This window comes from Mustela putorius, unplaced genomic scaffold (assembly GCF_011764305.1).
Source record: "Mustela putorius furo isolate JIRA1106 unplaced genomic scaffold, ASM1176430v1.1 tig00003834_pilon_pilon_pilon, whole genome shotgun sequence".
NCBI classification, from domain to species: domain Eukaryota; kingdom Metazoa; phylum Chordata; class Mammalia; order Carnivora; family Mustelidae; genus Mustela; species Mustela putorius.
In genome coordinates, this window is record NW_025421987.1 from 106,518,869 (window position 1) to 106,538,482 (window position 19,614).

Genomic DNA, 19,614 nt, shown 5'->3' on the forward strand with positions numbered 1-19,614 from the left:
AAAAAGATACTGACCAGGGCACCTGGGTGTCTCAGTGGCTTAAGCAACTGCCTTTGGCTCAGGTCATGATCCCAGGGTCTTGGGATCAAGCCCCACGTCCAGCTCCCTGATCAGCAGAAGTCTGCTTCTCCTTCTTCCTCTACCTGCCTTTCCCCCTGCCTGTGCTCTCTCTTTCTCTAACAAATAAGTAAATAAAATCCTTAAAAATAAGTAAGCGGATACTGACAACTAATTGGGTGTGGAGAGGTCTACAACAAACATTTTCTTAGGCTACAATAAACCTAAATTGAACATCTTCTAAGTTCAGGACCCTGGGTTGGCGATGCAAAAAGCATCCAGAATGCTCCTCATTATTGGGCCAACGAACATTTATTGGAGCCTGTCCCCTGGAGCCTACTCCCTGCTGAGCCGATGCTGGGCACCAGAGGTGCAGAGATAAAGCTGCTATACCCTCCAGCCCATGGGGAAGATCATATGTCAGCATCTGGTTAGCTCACAGAGTGATGGACAGTATGTCAGAAGTCAGCACCAAGCCCCCTGGGCTTTAAGAAGAGGACACCTTACTGGGCCCTGGTGGACAGGAGCATCCAGGAGGGCTCCCTGAGGGGACGAGAACAGAGCTGACACCCAAGAGTGTGGGAGTGGGGAAGAAAAAGAGTAGGGAGGGTCAGGCAGCATCCAGAAATGGCGGCAGACAGCTGGGAGAGGACCGTGAAGCCATAAAGACCACTACTCACTAAGTGTTCACTGGGGGGCCTCCCTGAACTCTCCCATTGCCCAGAGGCCCTGAACAGCGAAGGTCATGGAACCTTCTGGAAGCAAGGGTATGGGAGAAATAAATGAAGCTAGCCCGAGGGAGGGGTCGCCCGGGATACGCTTTGCTGGAAGCTGAGCTCCTCCCTGGCATTTGTGACTTTATAAACGTTACTTTCTCCTTCTGCTCACCAGGAGGCCTCCAATTCAGGTTAAACCTAAAGGCCATGAATTAAAGGTGCAATTAGATCAGAGAGCAACATTTTGCATTTGGGCACGAATACTTTCCGTTTCTGACATGGAATATTATGATCCACTCTCCAGCAATATAAACGAGAACAATTTGTGGGCTCTGTGTGGGTGGGCAGTCCAATTCCTTCCCACAGCTGGTAGTTCTCAAACACAGCAGGGAAGACACCCAGCAAGCCCCATAAAAGGAAGGGTCCCATGGGGAGCCCACCTCCCAGGCCATGCACTGTGCATAGGGTTCACTGTAATGCCAGTCGGGCCTCCTGGCAGAATGATGCTTCTTCAGGTCAGAGTTAATTCAGTTCCCTGGGGATGCCCCAGCTACCGGAACAGTAACAGCCTACCCTTCTCCATCTTAAGCCTGCAGGCACAGTCTCCTGGCTGCACACAGGCTCTGAGACCTCTGCCCACTTTGGGGACGTCACCACCCCAGTGGGTCCTGGAAGATGTGGGTCACCCATCCAGCCTCCTGACTTCTCATATGCCTGAACTTGGCCCCTCTCCCTGGATCTCTTGACCACCCAGAAGTACTCTTGATCTCTTCAATCCAAGCCTTGACTCAAATCCACAGTCTGGGGTCCTCCTCCAGGCTCATGAGACTGCCATCTGGGTCCCTGCACTTTGTCACAGCGGTCAGTCCTCTCCCGGCTTCACTCTTCTTCTTGCTGAGTAGATGCCATGATGTAAGACACTATCCACCTCCGACCGATGTCCTCAGCTCCTTACTCCTCCAGGCCCCCTGTTCTTGCATCTCCATACCTCAGGATGATCCCACCAGCACACTTCCTCCTGTACAGTCAGCAGCTGACGGGGGCCTGCCGATCGGGCGTCACAAACACATGGCCTGCAGCCACAGCCTGGCCACACTCTTAAACACACCTGCCTCTCTCCAGCCCTCCGACGGCGGCAGTTCCTTCAAACCTGCCCCTCTCTCCTAAACGCTGCTGCCCAAGACCCCTCGCCCCACCCTCACTGTCTGAACCCATCCTCCAACATCAGTGAGAAGATAGATCATTGGAAGAGTTTTCTGTTTTATGGCTTCAGTCACCAAACCTGAGCAGTTGCATCTCTGTGCAGGCCCCTTATCTCTGTCCTGCCACAGAAAAGGAGTCCCTTTCCCTGAAAGGTCAACATGTCCACAGCCCCATTCCTTCCATTCCCGTGTTTGGTCTTCCTTCCCCTTCACAAAGTGCTGTGTCACCTCTCCCTGCTCCAGACACTCCCTGGGAGAGAGCAGGCATGCCCCGGGCTCCCCTCCCTATGGACGTGTGCTGCCCGCCTTCTGATTCCACTGCCCATGAGTTGAGTCAAGAGCTGGCAGAGCTGGGTTGTGGGGGCCCTGCAGACTCCACGGGTCCCATGCTGAGCACAGCCTCTTTCTTGCACAAGCTTTCTGCCCCTCTTGTGTCCTCCAACTCTGAGACTGGCACCATGACCTACCCACTTGTCCAGGTCAGAAGCTATCAACAAGTAGCCAAGTCAGGTCATGAACCAGGTGTCCATCTCCAATGGTAAACAGAAAGGCAGAATCCCAACTAACCTCAGAGGTTACGGGATAACCAAGAGGTAATAGAAATGTGGGGTAGACATTAGTCCACACTAACATATAAAAATGCAAAATTTGCAACTGTGCACAGTGCTACTGGGGAAAGCTCCCTGGCCCTCGGAGGAGCTGGGATTGGGACACAGCGTGGTTGGGGATGCTGCGAAGGTGTTCCTCCAGATGGGCCTGGAGATGACAAAGAATCACTCCAGTGTTTGGCCTTTACAACCTGGTGAAATGGAGCCCACATGTTTCATGGGAGATGAAGAGGGGGCTGAATTCTGCTCGGGCCAAGCTTCAACTGACCTGCCTGTGGGCACCCAGTGCAAGATGGGCTAGGGACACATGCTTGGGAGCCATGCAGTGTTCAGGGAATTGGGGGCAACCATCTAGGATGAGGACAGAGAGAGGTGGAGAGAAGGTTTGAGATGGAAGCATAGTTCTTGGTCCTCCCTCTTCACCCAGCTAAGGGCCAGCCTGACACTCCCGGCACTCTCTAGAAACCAACCAGGCTCTGAAGCTGCTCAGGGCACAAAGAGAAGAACTACCTGGCTGTATGTTCTCGAGAGAAAAGCCTGGGGAACGGTGGCTGAACTGGGCTGCTAACCAGTGGGAGAGCAAAAACAGAGCAGCCCAGCCAGCTGCTGTCTCTAAAGGGCACCACTTGACTTTGATTGTTTTCCTAAAGGACAATCTTCCTTGGGAAAGGAGAGCCGACGTTTAAAGAAGACAGGTGGTGTGTACAAAAATCAAGGGGAAAATTAACCATAAATCATGTCAATGCCTTGTGAAAACACAGGCCTTCAAACAATAATGTAATTTGTAAAAGAGTGGCAAGTTCTTAACATCCAGCAGCCTGAAAAGTGGCTGCCTCATTGGCTTTGCATAGTCCCTCCCAGAAGTGGGAAAGATTCTCGAGTAGCCCACAGTGCTCCCAACAGAACTGGGACTTGGGCACTGTGGGCAGGATTGACCCCTGCCCTGGGCCCAGCTTGGAAACCACCAACCAACCCATCCTAATCCTTGTCTTCCTGCCCTAAGACGGGATGCTTGCTCCTAATGGTTGGGGGGATTCCGTAACTGTTGGGACTGTTGGGGGGAGAGTGAGAGCCAGGGAGTGTGCACAGCCTGCTGGGCCCCTAGTGGTCATTGAGAACTGTCCCTACAGCACAGGTTCATGACAGGCCTGTTTGTGCCTTGTTGTGATGTGTGCCACAGGATATAGACAGGCTCTGGGCTGGAGGCCACCAAAGGCATGGGCCTTTTGGGAGGAGATAGGGGCTTCACCACCCCGGCTGACTTGGCTACCTCTTTGGGATGAAGAGTCCACTCACTGCCCTACCCTCTCCCTTGGTGATTAAACCCTGCAGTGAGCCAGTTACTCAGGCCAGGCTTCTGAACATTATCTCCCTTCCTCTGTCTCCTGCTCTGTCCCCCTGCTGTCTATCCATGGCCAAATGCTGCCAGTGTTTCTGCCTTTGCTTTGCTCTAATGGTCCTCTAAGTATCCTGTTTTCATCCCACTCTTCTGACCCACACAGGACAGCTGGAAGAGGCTCTTAAATGCTTTCTCTCAACTGTTCCCTGAAATCCTATCAGCAGGTGTGGCCGTGTTATTCTCCCGCCCGGGATCTGTCCATTACCTGCAGGACAGAATGGACACAGAAGCCTCAGCATGGCAGGCACAGTCTTCTACCACCATGCCCCATTCCAACCCATACCCCACCTTGGCACTGTCCATACCCTGCCACATTCCAGAAACACAGATTCCCCTTTCTCATGTCTTTTCATGACCCTATTCAACTATGGCTCCTACTTGGAATATCTTTGCAGATTTCCCATTCATCACCCATCAACCCCCTAAACATTCTGTAAACCCCAATGGGCATGTAACTTTTATGCAAAGCCTCATGGGTCCCTCCTAAGTTCCTCACTCCCAGCTCTGGGCCATACTTGCCTGCTGATCTCTCTACTGCCACAGAGAAAAGATATACTTTAGCCTATCCATGAACATGGTAGCCACACACCCATGGGAGGCCATGAGGTCCTCAGAGCTCGTCCATTCTTATAGCTAACAAGGCCTGGCCAGGCACATGAACACCGAACAAGTGAATCAAGAGCAACTCTCTAAAGCAAGCTCCAGGTGAAAGGAAGCCTCAGCCCTTCTGACCTCCAGCTCTTCCTTATGCCCTTATGTCTTGGCAACCCTGTGGACATCACAAATTTCTGATCTGTGCCAACACCACCAGCTTGAGTGCCTAGCTCTCAGCAGCTACTACCCCTGTCCCCACACAGGTACAGTCCTAGTTGCCTGGGGGCCAACTCCTTGAGGGACTGTGTCAGGAGATGGCCTGCATCACCACACTGGGGAGCAGCTCAGATCTGAGACCCCTGAAGCAGATGGGCAGGGGACACAGCTATTCACACCTCTATCCCAATCCCCCTCCGAAGGTCCAGCTCTAGCCAGACTCTGCTCCCCCAGCCATCCTACAGGCCCGGGACTACACAGCAGGATTAAAGGATGGATGGATGACACTCACCCCTGATGCAGGATTGGCCGTCCAGCCCAGCTCTGCAGTAGCTGTCCTGGTGTCCATTAAAGTTTCTGTGGGTCAAAAGAGAAAATCTGGTGAGTCAGGAGAATTGCTAGATGGTCACCCTTATGGTGATAACAAGGTTACTTATGACTACAAATGTCAGTGTTAGGAGCCTTGAGCCCCTTTGTGAAGTCTTAGGCTAAGAGGGGAAGAGCTTCGTCAGGAAGCCACAGCTCAGATCTCAGGGGTCCTGACACTGCATCCATTGTTCTCTCCCTAGAAGCCTGGAAGTCTGAAAGGTGCCTGCACAGGATGAAGCCACCTGTCCGGAAACTTCACCCCCAGCCATGGCTTCTTCCCAGGGTCCTCTTCAAGAGGCTCTTCCATGGCCATGTCAATCCAGTAACCAAATTTAATTCATTCCTTGAACTCCCTGGGCCACGTCTTTCTGCCCTCTTCCTCCCTGCTGGGCTCACTCTCCAGCCTCACCTGTCGGCCTGCACGTCTCCCCCACTTTGTCCCCTGCCTCCCTTTCAGGCATCCATGTTGACACCCATGGGTGGTGTCCCATGAACTCCCCTGTCCCCAGCCACTCTCCCAAGACTCAGCCTCCCTGCAAGTCCCTTTGCCCCTGGGCCCAAATCCACGCCACCCCTTCCCCCAAGACTCAGCCGGGTCTCACACAAATGTACCTCCCAAGTCCCTGTGACCTGCTTCCTGGTTATTGATCCCTTTCGCCATTCATGGAAAGAGCACCTTGACTCAGCTGTGATGTGAACTCCAGGGAGCTTGAGCTCCAGGGAGCTGTGACAGTAGCTACAACTCATACACCAAGATCTCCGGGCACATGGTGACCACAGACTTGTTCTTCAGGAGAACAGCTTTCTGGGAGAGAGCAGTAAAGCATCCTGAGCACAAGGCACCTCCCTCTTTTTTCTTTTTTCTCTTCAGTCTCTTACTGACTGCTGTCAGCCCCCACCTCTCAATGGAAACTCTTCCCCAAAAGCTACCCATGAGCTCCTGATCAGCAAAGCCAAAAGCCTCTTTGGGTTTTGTTTTTTTTTTCCCTCAGCAGTTTTATTGAGGTGGAAATGATGCACAGTAAACTGCACATGGTTAAGTCATACAACTGAATACGTTCTGACATATATTTATACATGAAGCTGTCACCGGCCTCAAGATAATAAATATATCCGTCATTCGCAGAGATGTCCTTGTCCCTTTGTAAACCCTCCTTTCCTCCTGCCCCTGCCCCACCCTATCACTGTCCCTAGGCAATAGTTGGCCTTCTGTCACCATCGATTGATTAACTGGGATTTTCTGAAATTTTATATAAATAGAGCATATACTATATTTTATCTGGCTTTTCTCACTTAGCATAATTTTAAGATTGATCACATTGTGGGCGCCTGGGTGGCTCATTTGGATAAGCATCAGACTCTTGCCTTCGTTCGGCTCAGGTCATGGTCTCAGGGTCCTGGGACTGAGCCCCGCATCAGGTTCTCTGCTCAGTGGGAGGTCTGCTGGAGATTCCCTCTCCCTCTTCCTCTCCCCCACGCTCCCCCTGTGCTCGCGCACACTCTCTCTAAGTCACTAAGTCTTCTTTTAACAAAAGACCAATGAGGGATGACAGGGTGGCTCAGCTGGTTAAGCCTCTTCCTTCGGCTCAGGTCATGATCCCAGGATCCTGGGATCGAGCCCCGCGTTGGGCTCGCTGCTCCCCCTGCCTATGCTCATGTTCTCTCTCTCTGACAAATAAATAAAATCTTTAAAATAACTGATCGTGCTGTGTGCATCAGCAGTTCATTCTGATTTATTGCTGAGTAGCACTCCCCCGCGAGGACACACTACAGCTTGTCTCCCCATGCACCTGCTGCCCCGAGTCTGGGGGCATTCACGAGAGTGCGTGAACGTTCCAGTTCCTCCACGTCCTCACCAACTTGGGGGGCTCAGTCACTTCTCACCTGGGCCATCTTCACAGGTGCGTGCTTGTAGCTCATTGTGGCTTTTCCTTCCCTTACTGATGAGTGATGTTACACATCTTTTCACATGCTTCCTTGCCATCTGCATGTCCTATTTGGTGCAGTATGTTCAAGATTTTGCAAGTTTCAAATTTCTTATTAAAGAGTTTGGAGAGCTCTTTGTGCATTCTGGATGCCAGTCCTTTATCAGATATGTGCTTTGCAAATATTTTCTCCTGCTCTGCAGCTTGTCTTTTCTTTCCTTTTTTAACAGTGTGTTTCAAAAAGCAGAAGTTTTAAATGCTTAGGAGGTCCACTTTATCAACTTTTTCTTTCACTTGTCTGGTGTCATACTGAGAAATCTTTGCCTAATCCAAGGTCCCAAAGGTCCTACCTAGGTCCATGATCTAGTTTGAGTTTCTTCTTGCATAAGGTGGGAGGTGCAAATCAAGTGTACAATTGTTTTTGTCACATGGATATCCAGTTGTTCCAGACAGGCACCTTTTTAAATTCACCCAGTGGTGCTGTTTAGGCTGGGACCACCCCCCCCAGGGCGTGTATCGAAGGAACTGCCCAGCTGCACAGGCGCTCAGCAAACAGAGGAGGGGGAAACAGCCATACATATGTCATTTTGGCCTTTCCCTCCTCTATTTCTGTTTTCTCCTGAACCCCCCTATTCTGTGTTCACTGCTTCAGGCAGGAGAAGGGAGACATGAATGCAGAATGCTGTCACAAAATTGTGGGCCGCTTGGGAAACAGAAGGACTCCTGGCACAAACCAGAGAAGAAAGCCACCCTATGGGCAGGGCAGACGGAATGAAAATTGCAGTGATGAATGAGGATCTGTGTTGAGGAAACGGGTTCGCTATCTCTCATGTCCTAGTGCCCCACCCCAGAGAAGGGATCGTGGGAGCCTGTCGAGGTGACAGGGCCTTGCACACTGAGTGTGCCAGCATGGGAGGTTGCAGCGAGCAACCCCACCAGGTTGACATGGCTTGGACGGAGCAGAGGGAGCCTTAGGTCCCATCAGGGCTAACAAAAGGGACCCAGAACCACTAAGAGATGATGTGCATGAACTATAAGCAAGGGTCAGATGGGGTGTGGGGTGTCTTAATGGGTGCCAGTGTGGATAGGAGTTAAGAGGACCAATGAGGCAGCTTCCTCCACAAGTTGGTACTACACAGCCCGCCTATACCCTTGGTCACACTTCTGTCACCCCAGGGGGAATAGGGTAGGCTCTAAAAAGCAAACTGAAGGGAGTAAAGGAAATACAGCAAGCTGTATTTTTTTGCCCATTTGAGTCTGGGTTTGGGTTAAGAGTCCTACCCCACGCATATCTGAAGGAAGGCGAGCACTGGAACAGACTCCACCAGTTTGTTTTCTCCTCTGATTCTTCTGACAGCTGGGGAGGCTGGGCCCTTCCTGGAGCAACCCTCCCTCTCCCCCTCATCTCCACTCCACAGCACTAATAATGATCATAATGACACACCGAATTTACATAACACGCTTCTCAGAAGACACTCCATGAGGCTCTGCAGAAATTCATCTCCATGATTAAAATGCCTCCACCAGGTGGCCTGGGAGCAGGAGCCAGTGAACCCCTCTGACAGAGCTGGGGACCTGGGCACAGAAAGGTGCGGGGCTTTCCGCGAGGTCACACAGCCTCCCACACCGATGCCATAGCTCCCGAGATTGCCGCCCATCAGGCACATATGAACTTTCAGGGGCTCTACCGGGGCTCTGGAGTCCGGATGGTGGGCTTTGCTCATAAAGCCGAGAAACCACAAAAGCACCCAGAATAATGTATCACAACCCACTTTCACCACAGGACCAAGTTGGAGCAGTGGTAAAGAGACAGAGGCAGCAAGGGAAATGGAGCCCAGAGACAAAAATAAGAAGTAGCCTTCATTTCTAAGCCTTCCAAGGACTAGTGCATCCGGTTAACCACATTAATATAATCTAAGACTTCATTATATTCACAGTCACCTACTCCAGGGCCATAATTGAAACTGTTCCTAAATAATGTTTTCCATCCACCCTACTGGACGGAAGTTGCAGCAAGAGGGATCCATTTCTCCGCATCCTGCCGGTTGTGGAGACAGAAGACCACAAAACCGTAAACCATCCACTCGATATGATTAAGGACAGTTTCTTTGCTGGCACAGAGAGCTCCTGATTATGGCATTACATTCTGGTGGGGGCTGAATAAAAGTGATTTGAGGAGGTTTACATCTCCCTGGAGAGGAAAAGAGCGCTCATTTGCATTTATAAAGCATATTGAGAGCTCTGGCAGAAAGTTATGGTGGAAGCACAATTAAATATTTACCATCACTTCTGCTCTCGAACAGTGGCGTGGGGACCGGCCAGCTGGAGGTGCATGTGTTGCTGTCAGATCTGATGCCTACGGGGGATGCAGCTCTGGAACTTCCGCCCACAGCCTGGCCTCTGCCCTCTGGGAGCGAGTCCTCACTGCCCACGGGAGGGAGGAATGCTGGGAAGGGCACGCACATCAGGGGAAAGAGGGCGCTTCTGGGGGCAGCCTGGGTCCAGGTCCCACTTCCACCACACTCTTTCTCTGTGCCCCATTCTCTCCCTCCTCTCTCTCTCCCTCCATCTCCCTGCACCACCCCCCCATTTCTTCCTCAACTGTGAATGGTGTAGAGCCAGCTAATACACAGGCCTTGGGGGGCAGGGGAGGGGGGATGAAGCAGGCAAATATGTTGTTGTTGTTGTTACTATGATTAAGGACAGTGGTTAAGGATACTTAACCACTCCAAGCTTCAGTTTCCTTAGCTATGCAAAAACCCTAATGGTGCTATCTGTAAGACACCCAGAAGACATCTGTAAGACTCAACAGTATTAAATATCTAATAATATCTCATCTACCTTCTTCCTTGCCATACCAAAGAGTAACATGCTGAGGATACAGTAGCCAGTCCGAGGGGTGGGTGCCCTGGAAACATTCGGTCTAGTTTGGGGAGGGACAAGAAGCAAAGTCACACAGGGCATCCTATTCTGGGCGAGCCCATGTGAAGGAGACAGAAATCCAAGGGAACGGATGGGGTTCTTCCATGTGGGGAATGAGTGGGCCCATCCCGACAGGAAGGATGGAAGATGCAGGCCATGTGGAGGCAAAGGGAGACGTTGTGCCCTCTGGGATGATGTTGAGCAGTGGGGAGGGGAGAAGGATGGAGAACTCCACCTGGCTCTTGGGACAGAGCGACTCCCCAGGGCAGCAAGGGCAGTGGCAGAAACAGGCTGATGGGAATGAAGTGGGAGACATCTACCCCCAAACATATGAGAGGGCGAGGAAAACCCGAGCAAGAGCGGAGGGGAGGCCATGAGGGGAGACAGAAGGGGCCCTCTGGGGAGCGCTGGCTAGGCTGGCAAGAACCTGAGGACTCAGGCACAAGAAAAGCCTGGCGGAGAGACCCCATGCTCCCAGGGAACAACTTCCTTGCAGTGGCTTTGATATGGAAACCCTCTGGGTGATATGGAAACCCCCCCTACTCTGGGGCCTGGGGCCTGGAGGTCCAGGTGGGTGGCTGGGTCAGAGACCTCTGAGTGGAGGAAGAGGCAGCCACCGCCTGGTGGCCCTCTCTGGATGGGCACCTTGGGATGTACTGACATTTGGGAAGAATTAGATACCCATCATGGTGAGAGAGAGATAAATAAACCCTCTCCTTACAGCTCTGCCATTCTTTCTGGAGAGACATTAATCAGACATTTGGCTGAATATATTTAAAACATCCTTCCGTGGTGGTAACAATGTAAGACAACATATACAGATGGAATCAGGGCTTCCGGGCCTTCTCAGAGCAGGGCCTCGTGTGTGTTGGATAAGGCGAGACCGTGGACCTGCGGAGCACGGAAGAACCAGCAACAGCCACACAGTCATTGCCGTATGCCGCTCTTTGGGGCCCCCCCGGAACTCGGGCAGGCCAGAAACCACACCGGGTGTCCCCACAAGAAGCAAGCTGTGGTTACATACATGCAAGTTACTGAGGGGATCCTCGCTGCCCAGGTCCCTCCCAGAGCCTTCACAAGGGCTTAGGATGGGTGGGAGAGGCCTGAGATGGGTTGGTATCAAGTAGCTCTGGGGTCCATTCAGTGAGCAATTCCTGAAAGCAGAGTGAGCCCCGCGCAGGCATCAGAGACGGAACAGAGGGTAGACACACATCCCACCCCTCAGGGAGCTTGCAGGCAAGCAAGGGAACAGAAATTAACCAAACCCCCGTGCAGATAAATCTGCATTTATAGCCTCAGTGAATGCAGAAGGGGGGAATCCCAGAGACAGTTGTGAGCACAGACTAAAATGACAGGGGTACTGGAGGCTGGCGCTCAGTGGGCACTCCCTCCTTCCTTCCCATCCCCCCGATCACCACCCCTACACACACACACACTCACACACACACACATACACGAACACACGCACCTGTCCTAAGACAGAGTTCTCCCCCACTCCCACATCTAGTGTGTGCTGGGGACCAGAATGTGCTGGGCACATCTGACCACAGCGAGGCCCTCTGCCTTTCCAGAGATGCCCATGCTGCCCTCGAGACCTGGACTCAGCAGGGCAGCCTAAGCCTCACCTGGAGCCCACACTCACCAGCCATGACCCAGCTCCCCTGCGGCCTTCCACTCCTGGCCCTGCCCCATGCAACACAGCAGCCTGCCTGCAGAGAACTCAGCCCAGCCTCCCTGCCTGACCTTCTTCAAGGCTGTGTCCTGTCTTCATGGATCACACTGTATGATGCCCTCATGGCTTCCCTCTGGACTCTCAGCCCTTGACACAGGCTCCCAGAACCAATAGCTTCTAACCTCAACTTCTCACCCCATGCATACTTCCTGCTGCCAGTGCAGGACAGCCACTCTGCGATCTTGTCCCTACTCCTCTGGAATCGGCCTCAAGCTGCCTTCTTGGACCAGAGGAGAGAGAGGCTTTGTCAGCTCTGGGTTTGGGATGAACTGGTTGAATGTGAATTGTTGAGGGCATCCACCAGTCTCACGGCCCCAGTTCTGGCAGAACCAGCCTGCGCCCAGCACAGCTATAAAAGGCTAAAGCAAGAAAGTCTTCCAAGGAAGCCTTGCACATCGCATCCTATGTGCCCAGTCTTTCTGCCGCCCTTCCCTGGAGCCCAGGACAGAAGCCTCAGAGGCATTGAGCTGTGATTCCCTGTTCCCCCTTAGTCTCTTCACAGCACCTGCCATGCCCCAGGGACTCCCTCTCTGCAGGGCCTTTTGCAGCTGAGAATTCCTTTCCATTCTCAGCAACCTACCTGTGGTCCGCACATGGGGACCACACAGATGTCTCCGCAGAAGCCCCCATCTCAACCATCGGCAGCCAATGCAAATGCTTCAAAAGCGATACAGCCCCACCAAGCAAAACGTTCAGCCAACTCTGGAGTCCTGGGTTCCAGTCCCAGTGCCATAGCAGACACGCCAAGCAAGTCACATGTGAGCCCCAGAGCCTGATCTCCACGGGCAGAGGCATCCATGAGCCACCCAGAACCATGCCCGGAGAGATGCGCCTGGTCTTAGCTACACGCATCGGGCTAACACTCATTTACCATCTTGGCCAAGCGTGAACTGTTAGGTAAGAGAAGCTAGTATTAGAGAAGTCTCCACTGATGGATGCGTCGAAGTGGCCGGCGAGGAAGAGAAGCAAGCCCGAGTAAACAGATGAACCACTCCAGCCCATCTGCTGACTGACGGACTGACTGAGTCAGAACAGGCATCTGAATGATAAATACAAACTGTGAAATCTGCTCTTTTAAGAAATGCACAGATCAGTGCAGTAGCCGCCCCCCCTTCTCTTTCTGTTTCTTTTATTTTCCAAAGTGCAATTAATTACTGTAAACAGAAGGAAGCCACAGCATGGATGGGTCACCGCACAACAATGTGCCTCAAGGAGTTGGGACAGCTCCCCATCTGCACTCGGCCGACACGGGGTACAGCCTGAGAATATGCACAAGGCTCAGGTTCTGGTTTGCATCCCTCCGAGGGCTCTACCAGGGGTCACAGGGCAGCTGACCGGAGCATGGGGACAGAACATGGGCTATTCGGCTAGGCAGCTGGAACGGGCTGGAGATAAGTATCAGAAGGGCTGCTGTCTCTGCCCAGTCTGGCCTCAGACTTGGTACACCACTCAAAACCACCTCTGTCCTCTCAGGCCTCAGAGGGTCACTCCTGGCTCCTGGTTCTTAAAGTGGTTTCTAAGAAACACAGCAAGAGAGCAAAGAGCAACTCTCTCAGGAGATGTGCTATCTTCCCAAGGCTGCCACAAAGCACCACAACCCGGGAGGCTTGAAACAACAGACATGTATTATCTCCGTTCTGGAAGCTAAAAGTCCAACACAGCCATGCTCCCTCTGTGATCCAGAGGGGAGAATCCTTCCTGGCGTCTGGTGGTTTAGCGGCGACCTTCGGCACTCCCGGGCCTACAGGTGCAACATTGCAATCTCTGCTTTCATAGCACCTGTCATTGTCCCGGTGTGTCCGTCTTCACGCAGCTATCTTGCAAAGTCACCCGTCAAGTTCGATTAGGGGCCCATCCCACTTCAGTATGACTTCATCTTAAGTATCTATACCCACAGTGACCCTATTTCCAAATAAGTTCACATTGTGAGATGCTGGGAGTTAGGACTTCAACACAACTTTTTTTTTTTTTTTTTTTTTTGCAGGGGTGAGGTGGGGGGATGAGTCAGTCCATAGCACAAGGGTAAGATACCAGGGAATCAAGCTGTAAGGTTTTCTCCAACAAATAAATACTCAGGCCCCTGCTGGGAGCTTGGCAAATAGAGATGCAGATAAGGCTGGGGCCTCCTTCAAACACACCTTTCTAGGATGCAAGGCACAGTGTTCCTCTGCTCCTCCAGATCCCCTGGCCACCCTTCTCCTCCCTGTTCTTCCCAGAAGGCAGACCTTCATAGATGGTACCCACTGGGTCCTTCACCACGGGAGCTCAGAGAGCTGGGGACACAGAGGTCAGGGTACAACCCTGGCCCCTCCCTGTGGAGCTGGCTGGCAGCAGCTGGTGGCCCTCTCTGCCAGCAGGGCCCCTCACCTTACCCTCAGACCACAGGTGGGAGGGTGCCCCACCCCTGCTGCTCCCTAAGTATCTCCGGCCATGCTTGCTGCCTTGCTCGACCCGCCAAACCCTCATGACCAGCCGCTTCATTCGTCTCCCCTCAGTCACCTCTCGGGGCTGCCAGGTGCTCCCACCAGGCCCCTGACGAACCTCAGGGCTTACATCCATAGCCCAAGGTAGGCAGTCCTGCACCTCCTATACCTCTTGGCCATGTCCTGTGGCACAGTACATTGGAGCTGGCTGCCTGCAGAGGCCTGGTCACACTGGACTTGAATCACACATGCCCAGAGGTACGTCCTGGCCCCACAGGTCTCTGGCTGCCTGACCTTGAGCGAGTCACTCAGAGCCCTGCATCTCCCACCCAGCCAGCCCCCAAATGAGGATACCAGCACCCACGTCTTGTACGAAGCATTCGTGGGGAGCCAGCGAGATACTATTCACCAAGCCCTTGTTGCAGCCTCCGATGAGCTGGAGTAGGTCCTCAAACCGCAGCTGCGGTTTGGTCCTGGTGTGGGGTGTGGCGTCCTTAGCTACACCCAGTGGGATGGTGCCCGTCGCCAGACTCCCACCATAAGACCACTCTGAAGGACAGGATTTGGCTCCACCCAGCCCTGGCAGCCTCAGCTGGTGGAGAAGCCAGACTTCAACCCCCAGCTACCCTCCGGTCCCACCACAGAGAGGCCACTGGCTGCAGCCTCCTTCTCCCCACACACACTGTACATGGAGGGGCCTGGGGCACGGCCACAGCCTCTGTAAGAGCTCACTAAATGCTGCTCCCACGGACTCCTGCTGAGGACCAGCCGGACTCTGTGTGGCCCTGCTCCGTCTGAAGCAAGGGGCAAGGCCAAGGAGAAGGAGCCCAAACAGCCGAGTGGCTCCCCCTCACCTCACCCCCAGACCCAAGCTGAGGCCCAGAAAGCAGGGCTGGGCTTTTCTGGGTGCCCTGGAGCTCAAGCAGAATACAAGCTGGCAGTGAAGGCATTCGTCACCGGCTCATGGGCCACACCGCAAACCCAGCGCTCCCAGTACCGCCCTCGTCTACACCCTGCTCCTCTCCCCATGATGGCGCTAGGCAGTGGGTTCCTCTCCCATCTACTGTCTCATGTCCTCTGTGGGGAGGCCCCCAAGAACTTAGGATGAGTCTCTCCTTACATCCACACCCTTGGGAGGAGGTCAGCAAGCAGACCCTCCACTACCCATGGAGTATTCCCAAGGGGGCGAGGTTGGGGGTAGTTCCTCAGAACCTAGGCAGGATGACAGCAGGGTCTGTCCCGCGACCCTCCCAGACGAGATGCTGCCAGTCTTCCCAATGTCTGAGGCTGCTGGGCTCATTCTTGACACTGGAAGGGTTTCAGCAGTATCCTTGTCTACCTGGAGGGGGAAGCTCTGTGCTGGGCCCTGCCCACGGGAGACTGTTCTCATGAGGGGCTGGGCACACAGGACCCTGCATGTACCCTCCCACCACCCCTGCACAGCCACCACCCATCCTGTGTGCTCCCCACCTTGGCCTCCCCACCCGGGGCACAACTTCCCATCTCCACGCGGCTCCATGACAGGCGGGGGACTTGAGCCTGCAAGGACTGAGCCATTCTCCAACAAGGGAGAAGCCGCGCACAGGTGAGACTAACACAGGAACAAGGAAAGGGGGAGACTAAAAGCCTTCGTCTGAGGTACAAAAATCCCACAAACACTCACAATCTTTATTTTGCCAAATTCCTTCTTCCACCTTCTTTGTCTTTTGATCTCCATCTGATCTCCATTCCCCATTCTGATAACTGTATTCCCTCCTCCTTTAAGATGGCCCAACACCCTCTCAGATCCACGTGCGCCCTCCGCTCCCTGAGAATATGCCCCAGGCAGAGAACCAAGAGGAAAACTGGGAGTCACCAGCCCTGGCCAGGGATCTCCAGATCTCTTTGGTATCAAACATCTGTAGGCACCAGCCACACTGACCAGATCACGTGAGCAGGCAGAGGCAAAGCAGGCTTCTGAGGCTGCCTCTGGCTGAGGCCTGACTGCGGGCTGCTCCACCTGCTCCCGGACCAACAGGCGTCCCGTGGGCAGCCGGGGGAGGGGGGTGGTATTTAACCAGACCTACTGCTGAGCTGGTTCTCGGGCCCTCCCCTCCTCCTGACTCCGATTCCTCCCTGACGACAACATGGGACACACTCTTCTACCTAGTCCAGCAGCAAAGACACACACACACACACACACACACACACACACACACACAGCAGGCACAGGGAGAGAAAGGGGAACAAGATGGGGATGCAGTGGTCCAAGGACATCACTGAAATCAGCACCCACCACTGACAGTACAGGCCCGGACGGGAGCCCCCAAGGCCAATCAGTACTTTACCTATTTGCACTTGTGTGAGGAGAGTCAAAGAACGGTGAAAACTGAGGAGCCTGGCATTTCCCAGCCCTCTGGCACCACGAGTTCTGATGGAGATGAACTCTGTTGGCCCCCAGCCACTCGGACATGCCCATGAGTTGGTGTCCGTGGGACATGGGAAAGAACCGCACATGACAAGCCCACCGCCCCCGCTTCTCATGGGCACAAAGCAAGACGGCCTCTTCCTTCTGAGGGGTGCAGGTCCCAAGGGGCATCAATCACCCGGGAGAAGCGCCGGGAGGAGAGCCCGCATGCCCACGCAGGACTGTCTGCAGTCCCCACAAAGGCCAGCGATGGACGGTGGCCCAAGCTCGTTCACCAGAGGAACGTGCTGCCGTCTGCCTCCCCTTCCAGGCCTTCCTGGGCCCTCATCCTGGATCGATCGGTGGCACGGTACCTCTCTGAAGTCACTGGCACTGCGGACTGCCGCCAGGGCCTCTGCATGCACTGGTAGCAGTAGAGAACCCAGTGCCCCCAGCTGGGGGGATGGCTACAGCCAGGGTTCAGGGGATGTGTTGCATGAGGGGCCTCCCCCGTCAGACAGGGGAGAGACAGGGCTAGCCAGGCAGGCTCCGCACATTCTCCTGGACACATCCTGGACCAGGCTGGGGTCGTTGAGTTCCCCAGGGACCCCCCAGAGACGGCCCAGAGCACACTTTGGGGCTGCTCCAAAGCCCACCTGCTCCCAGCCGCTGACCCTCTTTACTGACATCCTCCAGGGGTCCCCCGTCCTCAGCACCACCAGGCTGGGTCTACTCTGGCCCACGCCGTGGCTCTCCCCTCATGTGGCCTCATGCCTTTTCACTGCGCACCCCACCCCGACTCACAGGCCTCCCCATCCTTCTCTGGAGAGCCAGCCTGGCCTACTGCAGCCTCCCCACACAGGCCTCACCACCCAGGCCCCCCGGATTGACTCTGTCCTCACCCCACCCTAACTGCCCACCCACAACCAAACTCCTCCAGCCATGGTTCGTCTCTCCCCTTCCAGGAAGCCTGCCTAACTTTGCTTTCCTCCTGCCCCTGAATATGTAGCCCACCCCCACTTGCACCTCAGCTTTGTAGGGCCTGGGTTCTGTGTCATCTTCTCTGTGATTTCCTGGCCCAGCGTTCTGTAGCTTCTGTGACACCACTCCCCTCCGCGGGCACCTTGCATGGTGCCTGGCAGTGGCAAAGCACAGCCCTGACCCATGGGCACAGCTGTGTGGATCAGGCCTGGGTTCAATAGCTATAGGCAGCAGGCAGAAGCCTGGCCCCTGACCCAGGGGGTCAGACCTGGATTCTCCAGGCCAGACATGAATGCACACAGAGAAGCCCAGGTGGAGTGTCAAACAACAAGGATACTGTCCAGGGGCCAAAAAGCCCTCAAAGATGACTCAAGCCACCAAGACTGTCCCACCTCACCTCCGCACAGAGCCGCCACTCATTGCAGGCCTTGGTCATGGTCTGCTTTCACTGTTTCACCCTGCACTGAAGGACTGATTCGGAACTGCTCTCGACCTGCCATCTGTCCAGGACTAGCCCTGTCCTGTTGCACCACGTGACTGCTGTTAACTGCACAGAGGGTCAAAGGGACGCAAGGAGTGATGGAAGAAATGGACTGCCAACGGCCAACCTCAAGAGGAGCCTGCCAGGGAATGGCTCCCTCTTAGCTATGAGATCACGGTTCTGGCCTCCCTGAACTGTGCTGCTGTGGGGGGTAAATGGGGTGATCCCCAAAGTCTCCTCCAGCGCTGCCCTCGAACTCCATGGATATTTCCTGCCCCCAAGAATGGACCTCTTGCCCCTCCATTTCTCCTTGTCAGGGAAAGTCCATACTGACCTACCTGTCACTCGTGCCCTTAGGGCCTCCCTCTCACCACCAAGGTGTCTTGAGAGAGCCCCGGGAAGATTTCTATTTGTGTTTCCCAATCAATAGCATTGATGGGCTCCTGGCATCCAGAATTTCCTGAAACCTCAAATAGTTTCAGTGTCCCAAATGTCCTCCCTGGGCCTTGTAAAACTCTTGCAATGCAGGTCTTTGTGCAGAAATATCTCCAGAGGGATTTGAAGTCCCAGGCAAAGCTACCTTGCTGGCCTGCAAGGAATGCTGCTGGGTTTTCACAACCGGAGGCAAGCAGGTCTGGTGGCCATAGGGTCCAGTCCCTGCTCTGGCTGTGAGCATCTAATCTGCCCTTCACAGTAGGGAGGGAGGGCGGCGGGGGGGGAACTTCCCAGGGTAGAAGCTGTGACTCTCCTGCAGCTTCCAGGGCTTTGCCCTGTAGGAACTGGATAAATTCGACATCAAAGCCTGGGGGTGACAGGCAGAGGACAACACTCTCAACTACAGAGGAGACCTGGGGCCTAGGCCTGGCTCTGCCATCAGCATGTGGCATCAGCCTGGATGTGTCTCTGCCTAGTGCCCCTGATGGATGATGGATAAGGTGGCTGATCATTCTTGGCCCTTCTGGACTGAGGCTCTACCCTGAGTGGCTCCTCATCTAACACTTGGCAATGGGGGTGGGGGACCTGGAAGTCACCTCCTCCTCCTTAAGGCGGAAGCTCAAGGGAGAGTCCTTCATCAACTTGGCCCTCCATTTCCCTGTTAGGCTGGAGCAGAGGATTCCTTGAGAGGCTGGTACCACTCAACTCTCTTTCTTGGTTTTCTGGCCAAAAAAACAGGCTTCAGGAAAAATGATCCTGCAGCACTCTTCCTTCTGAACTGAGAAAAGATCATGCACAGGGGCATCAGGATCTGGAGCTCTGTTCCGTGTCTTCCAGCTTGAACATGATAAACTTGTCCAGATTTCACTTACATCACATATCCAAATACACTGGGGAATGGGCTCCAAATCTGGACATTACTCTCTGTTCAGAACCTCTCAAGGTTTCAAAAGCTCCAGAAGCTTGGTACTCTCCTCTACCCTAAGCCTGAGCTTCTGATACAGCATCCTCATCAGCTGATCATACAGTGTCTGCTTACATTCCACCGAAGATGAGCCACTCACTACTTTTCCAGGCTCGCTGTTTTCTTGTCGATTGCTCCAACTGTCAGAAGCCTGGCTCCTTGGGATTTCCTTTCTTTGGCCCTTGTTGTGCCCCTGAAACTGTT

The 19,614-nt window shown here is 53.9% G+C and overlaps 1 protein-coding gene across 1 annotated transcript in view; it reads right to left on the reverse strand.

The window, feature by feature from the left end:
* EPHB1 (EPH receptor B1) overlaps window positions 1–19,614 on the reverse strand; it is a 419,614-nt gene that overhangs the window by 278,990 nt on the left and 121,010 nt on the right. Inside the window, exon 2 of the mRNA XM_004762462.3 lies at window positions 5,085–5,149. Coding sequence (XP_004762519.1) covers window positions 5,085–5,149 — 65 coding nt within the window. The remainder of the gene's footprint in view (window positions 1–5,084; window positions 5,150–19,614) is intronic.